We start from the raw sequence: 21,436 nt of genomic DNA on the forward strand, positions 1-21,436 counted from the left end.
TACAGAAGTTTTTCAGCAGTTCTTTATTTATAATGTAGGCTTAAGCAATCATTACAATGTAGAAGGGAGACACACTTACAGCAATTATTTATACCAGTTTAGAACAAAAAACTGCACAGGGAGAGATCAACTCTCAGTACAAACTAGCAACTAAACCACAATAATTTACCATTAGAAACATTTTATTTTTCAGCTGTGACACTGCTTTTACAATATGCAAAAACACAAACAATAGAACTATCCAAAGTGTTTTGTCACATTCTTTCTACATTGAATTTGGCAACATTTTATATTAAATTTTACTGATTATACTAACGTTTAAGAACTAAACAAGTGAAAAGCTGTACTTGGGTACAGTTACATCCATTTATTTCAAAGGTTTAAATAACACTTTTAACTATTGAGATTATCTCCTAGCGGTTTTTGTTTATGCAAAAACCATCTCAAAGCCTCATTTGCACAATGCATCAGCTACTGTATCAAGATTGGTGGGCTACACCACAGGCACTACTGTTTATTATATTCTGTAATAAGGAGCTTGTTTTTCAAAGAAAGGTTTAATATTTTCTACGGATCATGCTTTTTTTTTTCTTTTTTGCTTTTAAGCCATAACAAAAAAAAAAGTTTAGCAAGCACAGCAGTGTAAAATGTCATATAGAACACAGTGACTACACAGTTACTAGAAGTTTCACATCCAATGCAGTTATGTATTAAAGGATAAGAGGTCATGTAGGCAAGTCTGGAGCCAACAGAAATCTGCAGTGTGTGGTAGAAACCAGCCCCTTATGTGTGTTATTTGGTGCATTTTTAGACAATCCTGGATCCACAAGTCTGGTGTCCCTCCACATGTGGGTCTGCAGTAGGTGGGCAGACAGCATCCTTCTGGACTGTGTGATTGGAACACGTGTCATGCCAAGGGGTCTGCACATTCCTGTCAGCTTTAAGAGACGGGTATTGCAGCAACAATTTACTTTAAGGAAAAAATCCAACTCTTAATGATTCTATCAATAGCGTGCCAAAAAACATTACTTAAAAGTACAAAAAAAGATTACAGTGATCAGACTCCCGGTATTATCAAAAAACCAGTATCTCCCCCCACCCCCCACCCACCCCTCACCCCTTTCTTTTCGGTATTTAAGAAAAGCCAATCAACTGCCATTTAAAAGAAGTTAAGAAAAACAAGCCCCTGTATTGGAAAGAAACATTCGCAGTTTATTGGATCACAAGCTGGTTTCATCGGTCAAATTTTTAAGTGTTTTCTCAAAATAGTTGGGCTTTCTAAGGTGCCCAGCCTGCTGGGCACAGTCAGAAAAAGGCATTTTGATAACATCTAAGAACTCCCTGCTTGCATTTTAAGAACGTTTTCACATTTGTAACTGCCTTAAGCCTGTTGTCCTTGTTTGCATTCAGCGGAAGGATGAGCGGAACAAAACGTGAAGGTGGAAGAACCAAGCCTACAGAGTTAAGGCTGCATGCATGTGACTGAGAGTTGGTGCTGTGCAGTCAAAAAAGAAATGTGGAAAAACCCAGTTTTTAAAACACCCTACAGAAACGAAACACTGCAATCCAATATGGCTTATTCTGATATCCTACTAGGCTACTTTTGTGCAACAGCATCTGCTATTTTGATGGCATCTCCCTCCCCCCACTACCCCCAATAACTCTACCGACTGCAGGTTTCTTCCTTGCATTATATATTGCTTTATTGTCAATTTTTATTCCTGCTTTTCAAACTTTTTTTTAATACTTAAATGAGGATCTGTTCCATATCGCTTGACTTAAACTGTAGTAAGTCCCATTGTTCTATTTTTTAATCTCACTATTACAAGGCGCACTACAAAAGCTTGCAAAAAAGCCAATTTTTCATTAAATCCCTTTGCTGAAGTTAACTACTCGACATTTTTTTTTCTCCTATGATTTAAAACTTTACAAAGAGAGTTATAAAAAAGGTAAATGGGATTTGGCACCTTCAGAAAAAATTAAAAGTGTAACTTAGATCAAAAAAATGCAGAAACAAAATCATTGATATTTACAAATTAAAACACCACTGAAGATTATGTCTTACTATGCTCTTTCATTTGTTTTCTCTTTCGGAGTACTTTCAGACTGTCTGTTACCGAGTATCTTAAAAAAATCATTGATTACAGATTGGAATGGATAGAGACAGATTAGTTTTCTCACAGTTCCTTCTCGGTGTTCAGCAGTCTGGCAGCTCCTCTGCTCCTAGGAAATACGAGGTGCTGAGCGATCATTCGTGGTCGTCTTCTTCAGCTTGACCCCGCGCCGGATGGCGTTGAGCATATCCTCCCCCTGTGGGACATCGCCGGGGCTCAGCTCACTGGGCTCCAGCTCCGCCTGCCCCGCGGGTGCCAGGCTGCCGACCCCATCCCGCTCGCTCTCCTCCCCCTCGCTCTCGGGGACCGCCTGCCTCTGCTCCTCGGCAGCACCCAGTTTCTGGCCTGGCGCCGGAGGGTTGACAGACGCTTGCCCGCTCCATGAGGGCACGCTGGTGACACCTTGCCCACCATCTCCTGCTGCTGGAGATTCCGGATTTTGCTCGGGACACTCTTCTGTGCCAGCAAGGGCACCAGGCAGCCCCCCTGGTATGTCAGGGACAGTTGGTGTTTTGACAGGAATCACCGGTGTCTTGATGGGAATCGGGCCTCCGCTGATGGTCCCGCGCCGGACGGAAGGCTTGGTCGAAGGGGTCCGTCGGATGGTGGCGACGCCCGGGGTGACGATGACTGGTCCCAGTGTGGTTGGCAGACCTGCAGTGGAAGCAGGACGCTTGGTTTGAAACATTCTGCGATAGGACTGGCTAATGTCACTGTTTCTTGGGATGGTGGAAGATTTGTCAAACTCCTGTTGTTCTGCCTCCTGGTCACCACTCACAGAGAAATAATCATAGTCTGAAACTGATGCCAAAAGACAGAGTTAGGATCAAGTTGGAGCAGACAGCTGAGTCACATTGGTAAGTCTGAAGTATGTACAGATAACCTAAAATCCTGGGAGTCCATAAGAATTAAGGGAGTTTCCACCTTCAGAAGGAAGAAAGTCTGAGGTTCTGTGACCAAGATTTGAGGACTGCGTGGTTGAAGGCATCACAGCAGACCAATCCTACAGCTGCAGGGGGCCCATGGCTCTTGTGAAAGAGAATGAGCTCAGTATTTGTCATCAATGTGAAGATACCAAAACTGGCATCCTACAAGCCATATGCCATGACTTGTAGATAGGAACACTTGAAAAATGTACTTTAGATTAGGTAAGTGGGTTCAGGGGACCATGTACCAGTGATTTCAGCAGCAAATCTGCTTATTTTGTAAACAAAGTAAAACCCAGCTGTCAGCTCTGAAAACTCAGCCTCAGCTTTAGTAATTGCACTGGGTTCCTTCCTCTCCACCTGAGTGCTGAGCCAAGCTTGGCCCACCACAAGCCCTGCTGCCTCCTGTGACTGCAGAACACAACCACCCCAGCTGAGCAAACAAGGCTTGAACTGCAAATACCAAACTTGGTCCCTCCCAGCTTGCTGCTGGTTCTGAAACAGGGTACAAAACCCAACACCTCATTGCAGCTTCCCAGATATGCCCAAGTTGAAGTCTCCAATGGATTCTTTTTCCAATTACAAAGTTTCTGCTTAGGCAGGAAATAAAAGATCACCAAGGGAAACCAAGAGCAGACTGAGAGTGCTGATGGAACACAGCAAAGCTTGTGAGTGTGTATTTGCTGAGACAATAGCTCAGAAAGGACCCAAGAAGTACTGGATGCAATACCAGTGTCATTTATAATTCCAGGATGATGCCTTGAGAGCCTAAGGCATCAGGACCCTCTTTAAAATGGTGGCATCCTTAAGGTGAAACTCATTGGAGTGATGCACACAAAAATACAATTGTTCAGTACACTACACAGCAATGCAGATTTCTATGTAGTTAAAAAATCCAGGCTGCATTCCAAGCTGGAAAAAGCTTCCCAACAGCAATGCCAGTCTTCCTCCCCAGCTGACTACAAAGCCAGCAAGCAATAGCTGCTCCTTGGCACCATGGTGTGAATGTGGCCAGGGTGGGAATGTTCTAAAAAGGAACATCTCCTGGATGCATACCTTGAGATGGAATCGTGTCCTCTGAACAGCACGGAGTTGTTGTCTGGGTGCTGTAGCCACTGGAGCACTGCAAGGAATCCCGACTGCTCCTCTGGGTGTCCAACTGCAGCCCTCGGGACAGAGCGAGCGCCAGCTCCTCGCAGGCCTCCATCTCCTCACCCTGCTGCTTACACACAGGAAAGAGACTTGTTACACCTGCAAGGGTCAGTCACCTTCACCCACTTTTAGCTGTCTCTCCTCCCCAGCAGAGCTTGTCACCATCATAATCCAACAGGATTGTGCCCGACCATTTACTTGGGCTTAGGAACAGATGCTTCTTTGGAGTCCATTGCTCTATAAAAGTCAATACCCAATGGTGCATTCCCTCCTGCCCACACGATTCCCACTGACCACAGCACCACCACACCAGTACCACTTCCCAGATAAACACAACATAAAGTGCATCAGAAGTACTGGCAGGAGACAGCATGGCCATCTCCTTTACACCAAACAGCGTGTTTGAAATGAGAGCTTCACCCGTGTGGCAGCTGACACCGTCATGCTCCGAGGCCTCTGGGTGTCCTCGGGGGGCGCGGGGGGTCCGCTCTGGGCTGCTCCATTGAGATCTGGCTCACGCTTTTCTTTGCGACGTTGCAATGTGTTCACCATGGGCTGATCGTACGGGCCTGGCTTGGCCCAGTCCTAAGGAAATGAGCTTGTTAGGGACAGCTTTCATCAGGAACTGTGCTTTAATTACAGGCAAAACTATGCAAAAGGGCAATTTTAATGCCACAGATCGTGTATCAAACTGGATATGCCTTTCTGAATAAGGCGAGAAATAAATTAATTTTGAAGATATTAAAAATCTGCACTTATTAAACCTATTTCCTTTATTAAAAGGAATCTACATTTCCCATTCTACCCAAGCATTCTTATATGAAGGTATTTAACATTTTGATACTATAGGTTATCTAAATGAAATTCCATGGTGTTAAAGCCTATATTTTCAGAATTTCAAGCACAAAAATCACTGTCACACAGCAGAAGATATGCATAAATGTCCAATCAGTGATGTAACTGTTCCAGATGTACACAGGTTCTAGTATTACGTGCTGTTACAGATGTCCTCAGTTCTGAAAAATTAGGCTTGAACAGATTTTTCATACACATTAGTGGAGCAAGTTACTCTGAGTAATCTCTCAGTTTACTTACTAATTGAAGTCTAGTTTATAATGATAATCTGTACTGCACAAAGACTAACCTCACTCTGAATTACTGGTGCTAAATTTGAAACAGAAATTCCTCAGGCCCTGAGGGCTGTATTCACTAGGGGCTCTATTAAGCAAAATCCTGAGGGTGTCTAGAACCCACACACTGCACACAAAGAGCTGGACTGATCTGTGACCTGTGCTGGGATGCAGAACCAGTGCTAAGCAGCAGCTCCCCCAGTGCCAGCTGCTTCAGGGGCAATCCCAGTCCTAAAACAGTTTTCCTTCACTGAGACAAAGGCTGCTTTAAAAATGAAAGAAAAAATTTGTACATGAGAATGGGCCCCACACCCTCCCAGCTGCCTGCTGGGCAGCCTCCCATAGCCTTCTGATAGACAATTAATGACGGGCTAAAACACACTGTGGGCTCTTGATGTGTCTCAGTCCAGGAACGAGAAAGTGCAAGGCAGTTGAACTGACATACCCCCTTGTACGGACAGGTATTTTGGTTTTTTTAACACATATGAAACTCTGTTTTGCCTTGACAACTGTGTCTCTGCTCTAAGTGTTTTGCTGTGAAATATATTGGGAAAGTGCTTCTAACAGAGACACAACAAATGACTCTGAAGCCCCAGGACCACTGTGGCCACCCTGTGTGTACCGCAACAGTCTCCAGCTGCTGGAGAGAGAGATTAGGGGGATCTGTAACAAGGTATCTCAATTTAGACATATATACATGGGTCCCGTGGTGCATAAGCAGTATTATATAACCATCCACAGGCACTTAAAATCTGCACAGCTACGGCTGACTGCACATCAGCCTTGCTGAAGATGCAAAGCAACAGACAAGAAGACCTTTTCCCTTGCTCTAGGGCAGAGTCTCCCAGGGGAACCTCCTGGCAGGGATGAACTTTGAGGCTCTAGTAGAGCAGACATGTTCTGATGCCAAGTAAGATCCCTGCAGATCCAGCTGGAGCAACTGGAAGATGTTACTGCACTCTTTTTTGGTGGTCTCCCCAAGAGAGCAAAACGAGCTGGGTGAGCACTTCTAGTCTGTGGCAGTAAATCATCAGTCACCACTTGGGTTCACCTGGTGCTGAGCACCTTCTTAAACCACTCCAGCTGGATCTAGGAGATTGTGCCTGCCTATAGCCATGGGCCCAGCCACAGGGAGAAGGTTGGGGCGTCCAATGTATGGTCCTACTAAGACAACTGGATGCCCCTCCCTGCTCAAGTGAGTGCTTTGATAGTGCTAAATAAGCTCTTTTCCCCCTGAACAGAGCACAAGAGTGCTTTCACCAGTGTTCCCAATCTAAACTATTCCTTCCTACCTAGGTGTTGTCAGCTTTGATATCTTTTAATTGGTGCCAGAACACACAAGGTCATTCAGAAATACCCACAACCGGATTTTAGGTCTGATTTTCACCATGCAGTGCCCATTCAGAGTGATACCAAACAGAGCAAATCAACCAGTAATTACATGGACTGAAAGGGAGCAACAACTGCCGTGTGCATGCTGTTGGTATGAGGAGGTGAGGACTGCCACAACAAAAGGAACACAAACCTTCCAGCTAGGGATCTTAGATGATGGTAACATGCCTGGCCCAATGGTGTAATAATGAACGTAGTCTGGAAGGAGGGCTGAGGGAGCCCGAGTCCACGCGCGGGAGACAAGCGGGAAATGAGGGAAAGGACCTGCACCAACTGAAGCTACGGATGGGTCACTTGATAAACTACAGTGATAAAACCCATTAGACAACTGGAAATGAAACAAATAAAAACAAAAACAGAGAAATTAATATAAACAGAATGAATACGAAAATACACTGTGACTGATGTTCTAGGGAGAAAATCTCTATCTTAAAACAAAAGAAAGGGAGCTCTTCAATTCACTGCGAATAAAAACCAGAAAATTGATACAACGTTTGGTTCAGAAGTGAGATTGCCTGAAAATTGTTATCTATAACAAATTTCAGGCATCAATCTAGCGGTCATTGTCTCCAGGCTGAGCAGCTTTGCCTTCTGTCCATGAAAGCAGCACACTGTGAAAAAGCCTTTGTAATTTAGGTACCCTGCAGACTGCTGAAATAAAACCAGAACTTTTCCAATCCTGAAGGCATTTGCATTAGTGGTATTTAGTCTGTGTAGCTGGACAGAGGGGAAAAGCATACAGCCTTCAAACATGACGTGTTCTGGCTGTGTGATGATATGGAAGAAAAAAACAACTAAAACCAACAGCAAGGATTTATCAGATGAGAAAGGAGACTGCTATCACTTCCTCCCCCAATTCAGTGTATCCCATGTAATTTGTTCCAACCATGTGTATTTTGCTTTCCTTTTTGGCCAAAAAACAACCTCCCATTACTCAGTGTAATGTGTGCTACCTAAGGGGAGAGAGGGGAGAAGCCACAAACAGCACAACCTGGGGAAGGTGCTTTTTGTCAGGCAAACAACTGGGTCTGGGCAGCATTCCACAATCTCTCTGAGTAGAAAAAGTGGAGAATGAGCTTTTCTTAGAAAATTACTTCTGTAAAATGCCCAATTTGTAGCTTCTCCTAGTAGCTAGTTTAAAGGCAATTGTGGTTTTTATTCAAACAGATTAATTTCTAAGGGAGTGTGCAACAGTTCCTATTCTCATCTTCACCAAGAGGAATCCTGACTGCAACCCATGCACAGAGTTTTTTTTTGTCCAAATGTTGCAGAGTTTGGATAATGAGCTAATAGGTTTGTACGTCTTGGAGATGAAGTTTTTCACCTTATCTGTGGAGGCCCAAGCCCCCATGGTGGAGCCTGAGCTGACTGAGGTGGGGGAACTGCACTCGCTCACTGACTGGCAGGTTTCAGAGGCTTCTGAAGAGGCAGAGCTGGACGAATTCTGCAGCATAAAACAGCACCGCAACGCAGGGAAAGGTATACACAAGCCACCAGAAAAGAAAAAAAAATCACAAACAAAAAGACAAAAAGCACATACACAGAGACACACAGGAGAGAGGGAAGGATGAGAAAAGCAAAGGGTTAGGATTTTAAAAATCAATTAGAAACTGCTCAAAACTATTGCTAATGTTCAGGAAATCTACGAAAAAAAAATAAGCCATTTGTTTAATGCGAGAACTTGCCACACTACTTAGGAATGAGGGAATTGAGGCAGTGATCTCAACTCCTCATTACCATTTCAGTGTCTCAATTCTGCTGCTGTCTCAGAGCGAGAAGCTGGAGGAGCTTAGGGCACCTGTGGTCCAAACATGCAATGTACTGAGACAACTGATTTATACAGAAAAGCAGATCATCAGTACTTCAAAGACACAAACTTTAGATTTAAAACATGGAGTAGCAAATGTCACTTATATTCACAAGTTCTCATATATTCTGATCTGCCAAGTGCTTGTGAAAAGCTCGCCTGAGTTCAAGTATTATGGAACAGAGAAAGAAGGGATACTTACCAAAACTGGAGGTTTCCAAAGTGCATGACCTGTATGCATGTGCCTCTGCAGGTAGGATGCATACACCAAAAGCACTCTGACTAAAACCCTCCTACACAGCAGCCAGCAGGAAGGCACATGCACTCTGCTGAGTGCAGAAGTGGTGACATGTGCTTGCCACCTGCTTTCTCCTAGCAGCAGAGACAGAAAATACCAGGGGCTTCGATGGAGAGTGAAGGAAAATGTAGGACATAAAATGTCCACTGAACACATCAAACATTTTGCTCCTATCTAGGAACTTCTTCAATTTTCAGTGCACACCTTTATGTACCTTTGCTGCTGCCAGACCTCTACAACAGCATCTAATCCAACTACGCAAAGGCCAAGTGGAATAACCACATGGACCATTTTACCAACTACAATGCTCTTCCACATCTCCCCCTTGGAAGTGGCATCCTACTCTGTAGGGATGTGCATCCAGGTCTCATCGAGACCTTGGAAATGGTCAAGAATACTGGCCAAGTTGTCAGGGCAGTACTGAGCTCTGTTCACTGTCAGAAATTCAATAGTAGCAAGACCAATTCACCGTTTAGTACCCAAGGACCTGTGAAACAAGTCTATCCAAGGTGTTTTATGACAGCAGAGAGAATGTGCTCTTTTATCAAGTTTGTGTAGCAAAGACAGAGATTTCAAGGAATAACATGTTGAAAAGGAAGGGAAATCTCACCTGAAATAAAATTTCACGAGTTAACCTTAGGTAAAATCTGGGGTGAGTTTGCAATGGAAGGACAGCTGGATATGAGGCAGTGCAGAGAAGCAAATACTCCTAACACCCACAAATTGTCTCACTGCTCACCAGGAGCTACATATGGGTAATGTACAGCCAAGCTGCCTGAGTAAAAGGAGATGTAGGTCTCGCAGGATAGAACACTGTCACCATAAGGATTTTGGTGAAGAGTACTGGGGCAGCTGAGAAGTCAACATGGTATCAGCATCTTGAGCTTACTGATAAACTGATTTAAGTGAAATTTTGCAAAGGCTGTTAAAATTTTTTAAAGCATGTAGAGTGACAGAGTATTTTATATAAATAACACTGATCCCACCCTATGCTGACATGAGATCAGATCTGCAGGTGACCTGTCAAACATGTTTAGGGTACAAGTATGTCACCTAACAAGGCTTATATTCAAAGTGCAGTAAGAGTTGAGGTAAAGGTAAGAACAGAGGGAACAGCAACAAATGACACATGGCTGTTAAGGAGAGCACTGAAAGTGGGGTACCTGATGAGGCAGTGGCTTGATATCTAGAGGAACTTGTCACATTCTTGATTTATCAAAGTCCTTTTACAGGAGAAAAGCCTCTAAAAATAACAATACTGACAAAGATGAGCTGCAGAGGACTGCCATCAGACATAAGCAAGGTGCACTAAATGGAGATGAGACTATTGCCTCTGTCCCTAGAGAAAAATTCATTATAGAAAACTAGCTTTTACACTAAATTCCAGAGCTCTGCCTGACATTCCAGGTACCTCAGCAAAAGAAGCCTCATGAGAATACTCACACTAGTGTTATGGTCTGGCCAGGAAAAAACCAAGAGAGAAAAATGTAATTACAGAAAATGCTGTCTGAAACCTCCTACTTACGGCTCAAATGACCCTCCTGGGTCTGCATACTCTGCACATGGCAGGACGGACAGTTAAGGGTCTGAGTTCCAAGCATGGCATCTCCCATGCTACCTTGTTTTCTACAGATGCCCCAAGGGCGACAACTAAGAACTTGGGAGTTTGCATCTAATACACTATTTGTGTCTACAAGACAGAAATTTCACAAGATTGTGTCAAGTAATGGTAGAAATAGCTCACAGATGGGGTTTATTACCAAGATGCATGTAGCAAATAGATAAAAAAGGTCAAAAATGCAGATTCTAAAGATGCAAAGAATTGTTCCATTTACTTGGTGTACGGGGAAAAAAACACTGGAATTGATGAACTTATTTTTGCAATAAAGTGACTCCTCCAAAGCAAAAGAAGATGACAAAAAGGACTCTCCCATTAATTCAGTGTGTCCATTTTCAGCAAGAAAAGCTAGAAAAAGGCGGAACCAAGATGTCATGGGGAAAACATCCTGAAAGGTGAAGGAAATGCAAGAGGTCATGGTACAGAAACAAGCTCTCCTTGTCTTCAGACACTTGCAAAGCACAGAGAAAGGGAACCTCTGGTCTTGCTACAAAAGGATTCCAACAGCGAGAAAACAATGGAGAGGGAGGCAGAAGAAACTGAACTCCTGAAGGAAAAGCATAAGGAAAACATGACTGGCAGCAGGTCAAAGGATGCTTGGATCAGACTGGAGAGGCAGTCCTGAATGGCTGGACCCAGGTGTGGGAAGCACAGACCACCCATCACTTCTTAGCATAAAGTACATGAGGGAGTGAAAACAGAAACTGCACAGCTACTGCTTGGACAAAGAATCCTTAGACTCTGCAGTGCTTGTTCTAGATGCACATTCCCTGGCACAACCTCTCCTGGGACCACACACACAGAGCAGAGCAATTTCTGCTCTACAGAGTAATTTCTACAAATTCTGCAATTTCCCCACCCCATGGTGAGAGAAATTTGACAAGCAGATGTTTTCAACTTGTTTTAGTAGATTCCTTTTTAAAAATTTTGTTTGAATAGTTTTTAAAATCAGTTCTTCCACTTTAGCCATTTTTTTCCCACAGCCGAAATAATGGCAGTCCTGCTCTGTTCTAAAACCATCTCTTCTGCGAAAAGCTTAAAGTTAACACTATAAAGCTAAAACTGTGCTTTGCAGTGACAAGCAGTGCCCCAAATGTACATTTGTACAAGTGCAGCTTGGTCTGGTCTCTCAGATGAGCCATGGCTTGTTCTTGGATAGTGGCCTGCTACTTGGTGTGGTATGCATGAGTTCCAGCAGGGATATAAAAAAAAGATTTTTTGGGCTACTGGACTGTACAATTACATTTTCCATCTGCTGTCCAACTAACCTATAAAAGGACCATGGTTATCTTGGATTACTTGCATCTTTTGTTTGCTATGTTTTCCATTCAAACATAGCACTGCTTTCTTAACCCTCTCCCTTTCTCAAATAGGAGAAAGAGCTTCCTGGACAAGGGTTTCCAGGGAGACCAAATCCTAATGATGAGCATGGTCCAATGTCCCTCTAGAGTCACTGGAAGATGGTCTCAGCTACTTTTCAAAAAGCTCTGGGTAGTAACTCAAGGTCACCTCCTCAAATTGTCTCATTTCCAGGAATCTGTCTCTACTGACCCTTCTTTCTAGTCAGGGACAAACTGTGCGGAAACAACTTGGAATTTTAGGAGAAACTAATATCTGGTGATAACTTACAGATGCATTTCAGTTTGGAGTTGATTTTGGTTTTTGTTTTGTTTGTTTGCTTTTGGTGGGGTTTTTTTTTTATTTGTTTGTTTTTGGGGGTGGTTTTTTTAAGGTCTGATCTGGAAGCATTTCTTAATTTAAATGGAAAACAGAATAGCTGTAACAATTTATTTCCCCTATTCTAACTTGCAGCTATTTCAAGCAATGGAATCTCCTCAAAAGCAAAATTTTTCCAGCTTTATAACCTGTACATGCAGAAGCAACTTCACACTCAGTTTCCCCCTACTTCACTGTTTAGTGAAAGTGCTTTCCAGAGCATTCTAACAATACTTATCTCTCTGCTGTCTGACAGCACATCAACTTTTTTATCTTCACCTGCTTCTTTGTCTCCCTTTGGTTTCATCTCCATGAAGTCACAAGCAGCCTATAAAATCCAACTGTTCACTTCAAATCCAGCGGATCCTACTACTATCATCCCCAGAATCAAACATCACTATACTACTATCACATCATTTGATCACAGATACTCCCAGGCCTCAGTTTGTCTACTACACAGGGCATGAGTGGGTTTAGCAGCACCAGTCACATCCAGCATCCATCCAAAAGCCACTCTGTGCTCCCAGCAGGTCTGTCAGAAGGGCTTTGCATGAGGTCACTGCGTGCCAAGGGCAATGTTGGCCATGGCTGACCTTACATCTGGCACTTAAAGAAACTGCTCCACTCCTGAAAGAGACCTGTGATGCTTTTCCAGCTGTTCAGCTAAGCCCAAATGTCCCTCTTTAATTATGATTAAAGCCTTTTACAGTGACCTTCCCACAGGTACAGCCACATGCTACAGGATAACACTTTTATTCCCAGCAATGCTGCAGAAAGGTGATCCTCACACACCAGTGAAAGGGCAGAGTCTGTTTTTATAACTGCTTTTTTTCCTATCTTCTATGCAAAGTGTGATAATTGTAAAGACTTACTACTCTTACTAACAACTACAGGCTGGAAAGCAGTCTTCATTTTGTCAGAGATCTCTCCTCTGGTATAGTCTGTATCTTGTTTCAATCGCCAGTTACTCTTTGTTTGAGATTCCCACCAACTCCCCACCCCCCCATACGTGATTTTGAGGAAATTCAGTTTAATTTTCAGTAACACTTGCTTGCTTAAAATGTAGGTGAGCTTATATATGTAATAGCTTCACATAGCTCATATACTCACATTCCTATAATATGGGAATTTTACATAGCCCCCTTCTACTTTTTTTTTCTAGAATTCATTACTAAACAAAAAGGGCTTTGTTGATCCAGCATATGCCACAGCATGTAGCTAGGAAACATCATCAAAGTGTCCACCTGCACAAGATATACAGCTTTTAATTTCCTTTGTTGGTTCCAGAGCTTGCTTTTCTGCCTCCTCAGTGTCACTACTAGAAACAACAACATCAGTGTTTGAGACAGAGCAGCAGCCTCCTCCCCACCCAGCACCGATGCTCCAAGCACAGCCCCACAGGGAGATCTGTCAGTTGGTTAGAGACACACAACACGGGGTAACGCTGCCTACTGAACAGCTGCTGGTCAGCTCACAGTCACAGTTATCTGTCAGCACAACACACACAATTTACTTAGTGCTGAACACAGAAAGCAAGACACTTAAGCAAAGATGAAGCGGCCAGGCAATGATCTGTTACCTTTTCCTCTGCGTAAAGGTAAACAGAACCAGAGACATACAGAGCACATACCCATTTGTTATACCAACACACTACACTTGTCACACTGCTGCAGCCTTCCACAGCTCATGAATAGCTCAAGTGATGCTTGGATCAGTTTGCAACCTTATGGACAGCTTCTAAAATGAAGTGAAAGCATATGAACTTAGCTGGTGTAAATCAGCATGACTCCCATCAACTTTCAGGATGTTCTGCCACCTGATACCAGCCTAAGTTCTCTCCTCTGCTTAACAGGGGAATTTGCAAAGAGAGGTGTTGGTTTTTTTCATGCTAAGAGCAATTGCAAAGTTACATCCTTGTCTGCAAACACAGCATCATCATGTGGATTACTGCCCTTTTATGCAGTGAATATTATGAAAACCAAAGATGATGCTAGCACATGTAACTGATGTATCTATCTTAAAAGTCAACTTCCTTACCTTGTTACTATTCCAGTTTACTTTATTATTGCTCATTTACTTTTTTGCATTTCACTTAGGTTAGCCATAGCCAATCTAAACAAAACATTCATTTTATTAGTGTGCACAAAGTTCTTCAGGATGTAATCTATAAAAAAAAGCTGATGTGTTCAGACTGGGGACAGAAAAGGTACCATTTGAAAAGAAAGCATTTCTATTAAAATGAGTAAAGTAAATGTATGTAAAAACCATTGAACTTCCCTTGAGAATGTGTTCCAAGCCTAAATGAACCAGTGTTGTTTTGGATGATACCTTAAAAATTTCTCTAAGGGTACTACTTATTAAATGTTCTGCAGAAGGCAAGGATCTGTGTGCTATCAAAGGTGGTCTAGGGTAGTTTACACGGGCAGGTGACACTTGATAACCACTAACACTTGCTGACTATGAGGATTAACACTCCCCAACCATGCCTACAGAACTACCTACTCTCTAACATGTGAAAAGGAGTGCAACTACATTTTAAAAGTAAAAGACAATCTTCTCCAGTGACCTCAGGGTGTATTAAAGTGAGTAACACCCAGGACATTAGGTTCACTTCAGTTTGCAGCTAAGATTTTCAAAGGGATTTATAATGTGAGAAGGCAATTCAGCCTTGTTTAAAAATATTACAGTCGCTGTGTGATTTCTTAAAAAAAAAAAAAAGCAGCAAAGAGAATTCAGGTGCTGGAAGATACAGGCCATGGAGCATTGCAAACCTCTGCCTGCAGATGGCCAGCGAGTTTTTAGAGGAACGATGTAAGGAACAAATAGAGTGGCAATTTCCTTCTGAAGACCCAAAAATGCTCAGGAGAAGTTTTGCTTATATTTGTAGTGAAATCCTCTTAGTTTGACTGGCTTCAGGATGTTATCATATATCACTATACAAATACTCCTTTCTTGTGAGTTCCAAAAAGAATTAAGAACACCTCTCATTTTCATGCAGAAACCTTATTTCTGCAAGGTGCTTAACTGAGAGTCCAAAATGCAAGTCTATCCATAGAAATGGGTGTCATAAAAAATGGCAAAACCAATTCCATATGATAATGCTGGTAGCATTTAGAGTATCCCAGATCCTCTGCAGGGGAGGAATGAAGTAAGTCTCTCTGACGCCAAAGCCACCAGTATCAGTACTATGGCTGTCAAAAGGCTGTTCTGACATCAATATGTCCCCATTAAACAGCAAAGAGCCACCAGATATTAACCACTTGCAACCTTTGCAGCATATTAAGTGGTAATCTCAGTGGGTAAAGTGAGTATTATTCCCTCCTACAAGGTGGGACTTCTTGCCCTTTGTTGCCTGTATTTATCTAAAAGTTAGGCATCGAGGCTCCCTCCAGGGCCAGAGAGAAAACTAAATCATCCAAGAGTGACTCATCCCTTTCTTCAGTGCTAACTGCAAAAGCAGCATAAATCACTCCTGCTAGAGGCCCAGCTTTTGGATAAATGAAATGCACTGAGACAAACCTTACCCTCAATGTTTAAACTGACTCCAAGGTACCCCAAAACCACATCAGATCCTGTTTCTGAAAGGTGAGCCAAGTTACAGAGTCCAGCTCACACTCAGGTTTTTGTTCTCATGCTTGCACGTACCTGGTTAGGTGCTTCTGGTGGCATGGGGGATGGCGATTTGGACTGGAAAGCATCCTGGGACATGAATCCAGAATCATGGGAGGACACACTGGACAGCCTCATGGGTGCCTGCTGAGGCAGATTGGAGCTGCGATAGCGATAGTGTGAACTAGGTGAGTGCGAGTGCGAGCCACTGGACCGGGAATCACTACTGTTAACGCTGTTCAGACTGCTGTGAGAGACAAAAGGAACAGAGAAAGGAAAGGGGAGAGGAAAAGACACAAGGGAGGGGTGGGGAGAGACCCATATACAGTACAATTAACATTCCACGTGTCTCTAGCAACAGGCAGCATAAACCAGAAAAGAAAAATGTTGACAAATTAAAAAAATATATATATATGCACATATATATCAGTAAAGAACCATAAGCAGCTGCAGTATCCCTGGCGACCAGAGAGAAAATGGCATTTTATCTTCAGTGTCACTCAAATGATCAAATCTTAATCACTTAGACTTCAAACTCAGGCTAGGGATGAAGGAATCACTACACGCCCTCCCTACGATTCGCACAGCACTTGCTCAAAAACTGTCTGCTGATGGTTCTCTCCTGTTCCTGACTTACATTTGGCCCAGATATCCAATGTGATTTCTAGCAGGAGGACCAAAGACACTGGAGTGCATCTAAAAGTCTGCCTCTAGACATGCTGCTGGAGACAGCCAGCAGGACAAAGTGTGAGACTTCTGAAAGTATCACCAACCCCCCACACTTCAGAGTACCTGGGACTCATTTTGCTCACTTGAAGGCTTCCTACCAGATAAAAACATGTGACAGCACACAGAATGAAGCCAAGCTGCTGGGTATGGAGCTTTAGTTAATTGGACAACCATAGAATTAAACCCCCAAATTAATAACCATGAAAAAAAACCAATGTGATTTTTCAAAGAAAGAGATTGATTTTTAATCCTCAGAATCCATTCATGACAGTAAGGACATGCCAGCCACACTGTGGGAGCTTTTGGAATCTCCTGCCGGGGTGGCTGAGCAGGACTAGCAGGATGCACCAACCTGAAGGCAGCTTCCTGCTCCATTGGCAGGAGCCTAGCCTGAGGGATGGCTCTGAAGGATACATGGGTAAGGCCTGCACCTCCTGTACACAAATGGCACATACAAAGGAGATGCACAAGGAAGCGTGGAGCAGAGGAAGAGGAGCTCTGCTGTATTTTACCCACACACACCAGTCTGTGCCATACAGGTTTTTACCATACGAAAAGATTAAATTGATTAGGAAGACATGATGAATTTTTGAGGTATTTTTTGCCATTTTCTTTTACAGCTTCAGGATATTGCATCTTTAAGCCTGTGCTCATTGCTCTAAATATGCACATTTTCACATATATATATATATAAAAGTTCTGACTTTTTTTATATATATCTGCATGCAGAGACAAGTAGGTACATGGAAGTTGTGTTCACTTGCTCTGACATGCTGTAGGTAACTTTGCTCATACACAGGGAACCTGTAGTACATTATTCATAAAGCAAACTGAAAGGTAATCATTTGAGAGCAGCTAGAGACGTGTTGAGCAGAATACACAACAGGGCATCTTCCTTTTCAGTAAAAGGAAAGAGTAAATGTAGACACCAGGATATGGGGGCAACATGCTAATAAACTGTTTTTATGAGAGAAAACAGTTTTTACAGAGAAAGCACAGACAGAATCCAGTGTTTCAACATATTTCAGGACAGCATTAGACAGCATTAAACAGTCAAAAAAACTTGTATCAAAAAAGCATTTCCATCTACCAGACTGATAGGGCAATTGCCAAGGATGTTTTCCCTTTCTAACAGTTTAATTTACTGACTAGTAACAGCTACTTAGAATAATCTAAAAAGCCATCACATGAAAAACAGAAAAGGAAATTATGAATGAACAATCTCAGAGTTTAGATCAGTACAGTCTGCTCGTTGACCCAAAATGGATTCAAGAGAACTGAATCAAAAGCATCTTCGAGTTGTTTTGAGTTCAAAAGTTGTTCAGTCATGCCCATCCTTTTTAATATTCCCAGCACACACTTAAATGAATAAAGACCATGAGGGACTGTTTCAGTAAGACTTGTTATTTAAGATTTAAGAATGTATACAAATCCGTATCACAGTCTGAACCTGCCTCCCTTTGCCCCCAAACAGGTTAAAAACCAGGTATTACCAATTGACTTACCTGCAAACACTAGATTTTCTGGACATGGTAGTACTGGGAGAGGATGGAGGAGTCTGGTAAGACCAGCTGTAATCAGAACCTTTCAAATCTAAAATTACCTGATGAAAGATAATCAATAGCATCAAGGATGTGGAAATATTTTCCCTCTATTAATAGAAAGCATCTGTTTGTCATACAACATTCATCCTTGCTACAAACGATCAGTGCCAATTGACTCAATCTCAGTTCTCTCCCAAAATTACGCTGTATCACACTGGAGAGTCGGTTTCATCCTTGGCCCTCCTGGTACTACGATAATTCAATACTAAGGCTGCCACCACAGAAGGAAAGTTCAGGTTTGAATGGAAAAAAATCTTTGAAAAGTAAATTGGAGATTTATTTTTTGCATTAAGGAAGTTTTTCTGGTTTTTGTCTGTTTTGTTTGTTTTGACTTAAAAAATTATTACAGCCTTTGAGTTGAAGTACTGTAACATTTTAAACAATTAATTGAAGATCTAGTATTCAACCATAACACTTTGCACTTCTAGGTCAATGACAAGGTGACTAAAGTATGACAAAAAAGCTGAGTTCACACAGCAGGGTTGGAGAAAAATGTCCTATTTGGATTCATTTAATGACACACATTTTCCTATCCATTTTAAGGACAGCATGGAAAAATGCTCATATGTCAGACTCCATCAAGCTACACAACCCCACCAATTTTGTGACTACAAAAAGACAGGGATGCTCAAACGTAGGACAAGGAGATGACACTCATTTCTCATACACTCTCCGCAGAAATCAGGCATCCTCATACCCTTCAGAGTGTTACTGCTACCACTTCATTCTGGTCTCACCAAGTATTTCAGGGGCACTCAGCCCCTAAACACAAATTTTCAAAACAAAATGGTTTTTTAAAAATTGCTCATGTTAAAAATGACCTTGCTGCAGTAAAGCTTCTACAAAACATCACATTAAGCCACTAAACACTAGTAGTCAATATTCCTCACAACACAAAAGGAAAAGTGGTGCAAGCCACAAATAAAATGTTTGCCAGGTAACAAGAGCTAACCTGTTCACTCGAGGATGGCAATTTGTGTGGATCCATGGTGAGACTTTTCAGGTCATCTGATATGGTTTGTAAATGGGTTATTTCTCCTAACATTGATATTTCTTCTTCCTGAAAAGAAAAAATGAGCAAGGCTAACCAGAGCCTTGGTTTTAAAAATCAGACCTGTAACACAATGTATGACCTTTTTCATTTTGCTGATGACTGGGGAGATGCCCAGTGGAGCTGCTTTTTCTTTGCATATTAAGTAATTACAAAAGGTTGAAATATTAATTTAGGATTCTGTAACTACTTTAAGATTGCTATAAATTCTGAGGCCCAGAAATTTTTTCTCTTATTAACAAGATAAGTAAGTCTCAGCCTTCTTTTTGTGACATCTTCAGAAAAAGTGTCAGTTTTGCTGCACTTGACAAATACATAACTCTTCTATGTATACTCACTAACGTGCCCTAACAATTTTAAGCTTGAGTGTAAACAGGGGTTAAATTCATAGTTTTTGATAAAGTTAAAGGAATTATACAGGTACAGAGCATTAATACAGAGATTGATTATGGCTCAAATTATATCGACAGCTAACTCAGATGATGATTTCTGCACTGTAAACTACCACAGTAATTCCTTAGTTACCATTTCTTCCAGGTCCTCTGAGTCTGGAATCCATCTCCTCCTGCTCAGCCATGACTTTCCTACTTCTCTAACTATGGTTTTCTGTTGAGACTGATGCTCTTTGTAAACAAGCACTGGGAACATTTTCCCAGTACACTGGTGACCCTTCAGAAATGCACCTCGCTTGTGCAGAGCCACGAATAATTCCTTGTCAGGCTTCAGACAACCTGAGATGATGAAAATTTACTCAAACCTTTCCAACGAGCTGAAAAACTGTCATGTAGAAGGAAAGGAGCTATCAGAAAACTGCATGGAAGCAGCCTGCAATTTGTCAGGTAATGTCATTATATACACAGGGGAGGTCTTGAAACATTTATCAGTCCTAGCACTGGAGTAGGAGTAAGAAGGATTTATATTAAAATGTGATGTTAGAAGAAAAACAGTGGAAAAAACTGCATTTGCAATGTCTCAGGCTGGAATGCACAGAGAACACAAACTGACTTCAGTCTTTGTGCCCATTGTTTACCCGTCAGTCACCTTGAAGGTATTCAGCGTTTCCCATTGCTGAATTACTCCGAGTGCCTACACGAAAGGTCCGAACTCTCACCACTTGCTAGACAGAGACACAGGCTAAATTTTGGCTCTAGAAACTCATTCCTAAGACACAATGAGATGCTCTCTTCAGAGGCTTTTGGCCACTTATCTAATCTGTGAATTGTACTGACTGAAAACAAAGAGCTCTTACGATCACAGGGCGCAGCATCGAGATGAAAGCACAGAATCGACCACGCTCCTCGATCAGAGCCTTTCTGACAGCTTGCTTCTCGGTTTCTTCAAGCAGCAGGTACTTATCATTGACATCTTGTAAAGCACTATCCAGCTGGGGCTGAATGTCACCCCGTCCTGTATGCAGGAAACAATCAAGAGTACATTTTGTCAAAACTGTGCCTCTCCACAGAAGATGACATTATTTTCAGCCAGCACTGCTGCTGGATTGTGCTTTTGCAATTCAAATCTTAACCAGCATTTTCCCTTAATTCAAATTAGTAAGGATTCCCCCCCCAATTAAATCAAGCATTTCAAAGCATTTATTACTTCTCCTTTTACACAGAATAGAAATCCAGCTCAATTCAAAAGGTTTCAACAAGCCAAAGACAGCATTTTAAGTAAGGACTTTCTCAAAGCATTAGCTGTAGAAACTCTTCACATCCTCCTTGCTGAAAACCAACATCTTACTAACTGGGAGAGTATTAATCACTCACCCAGATGTGTTCCTCTTCCTTCTTGCATTTGTGCTTAACAAGGTCCTAATGAGAATTTTGTGGAGCCACTAAATGAATGAATCAATCTCCTATACAAGATGCTATTAAGGACATGTTACTGATCATTGGACCACTGAGTCCAGTACTCTGCACAAACCAACTGCTGAAAGAGTTTTCTTCATTCCAGAGTCCAACTAAACCAAACCTCTCAACACAGGTTATTAATATATATATATATATAAATGTCCAATATATGTCAATGGAAATAATAAAATTTCAGTGTTTTGAAATTAAAAAGCTTCACTGTGCTAATTACAGTCAACTCATAATACCAAAACTTTCTGTGACAGCTAAGTAACCTTATTCTGCATTGACTGCTTACACTGCATCATGCCAAAAAAATATTCCTCTAGGAATGAAGAGCTGCTGCTTAGACATACTAAAACCAATAATGTTGCAGTTGCAAGATGTTTTCATGCAGCTTACGCCCCTAAATATTTTAAAGGACCTCAGTTGTATAAATT

General features: G+C 42.0%; 1 protein-coding gene across 21 annotated transcripts in view; it reads right to left on the bottom strand.

The window, feature by feature from the left end:
* The window catches only part of MTSS1 (MTSS I-BAR domain containing 1), a 126,479-nt gene continuing 105,043 nt past the window's right edge, over window positions 1–21,436 (bottom strand). For 6 of the 21 annotated variants that reach the window (XM_032132955.1, XM_032132945.1, XM_032132936.1 and 3 more), the window contains 9 exons: window positions 20,396–20,553; window positions 19,048–19,155; window positions 17,997–18,094; window positions 15,799–16,009; window positions 8,039–8,158; window positions 6,848–7,042; window positions 4,613–4,777; window positions 4,097–4,259; window positions 1–2,915 (listed from right to left, as the gene is read on the bottom strand). In XM_032132955.1, the coding sequence (XP_031988846.1) occupies window positions 2,224–2,915; window positions 4,097–4,259; window positions 4,613–4,777; window positions 6,848–7,042; window positions 8,039–8,158; window positions 15,799–16,009; window positions 17,997–18,094; window positions 19,048–19,155; window positions 20,396–20,553 (1,910 nt within the window). In that variant the 3' untranslated portion in view covers window positions 1–2,223. The remainder of the gene's footprint in view (window positions 2,916–4,096; window positions 4,260–4,612; window positions 4,778–6,847; window positions 7,043–8,038; window positions 8,159–15,798; window positions 16,010–17,996; window positions 18,095–19,047; window positions 19,156–20,395; window positions 20,554–21,436) is intronic. The other 15 variants (XM_032133065.1, XM_032133035.1, XM_032132989.1 and 12 more) reach the window with 11 other exon arrangements.

Source organism: Corvus moneduloides, chromosome 1, assembly GCF_009650955.1.
Source record: "Corvus moneduloides isolate bCorMon1 chromosome 1, bCorMon1.pri, whole genome shotgun sequence".
NCBI classification, from domain to species: Eukaryota; Metazoa; Chordata; class Aves; order Passeriformes; family Corvidae; genus Corvus; species Corvus moneduloides.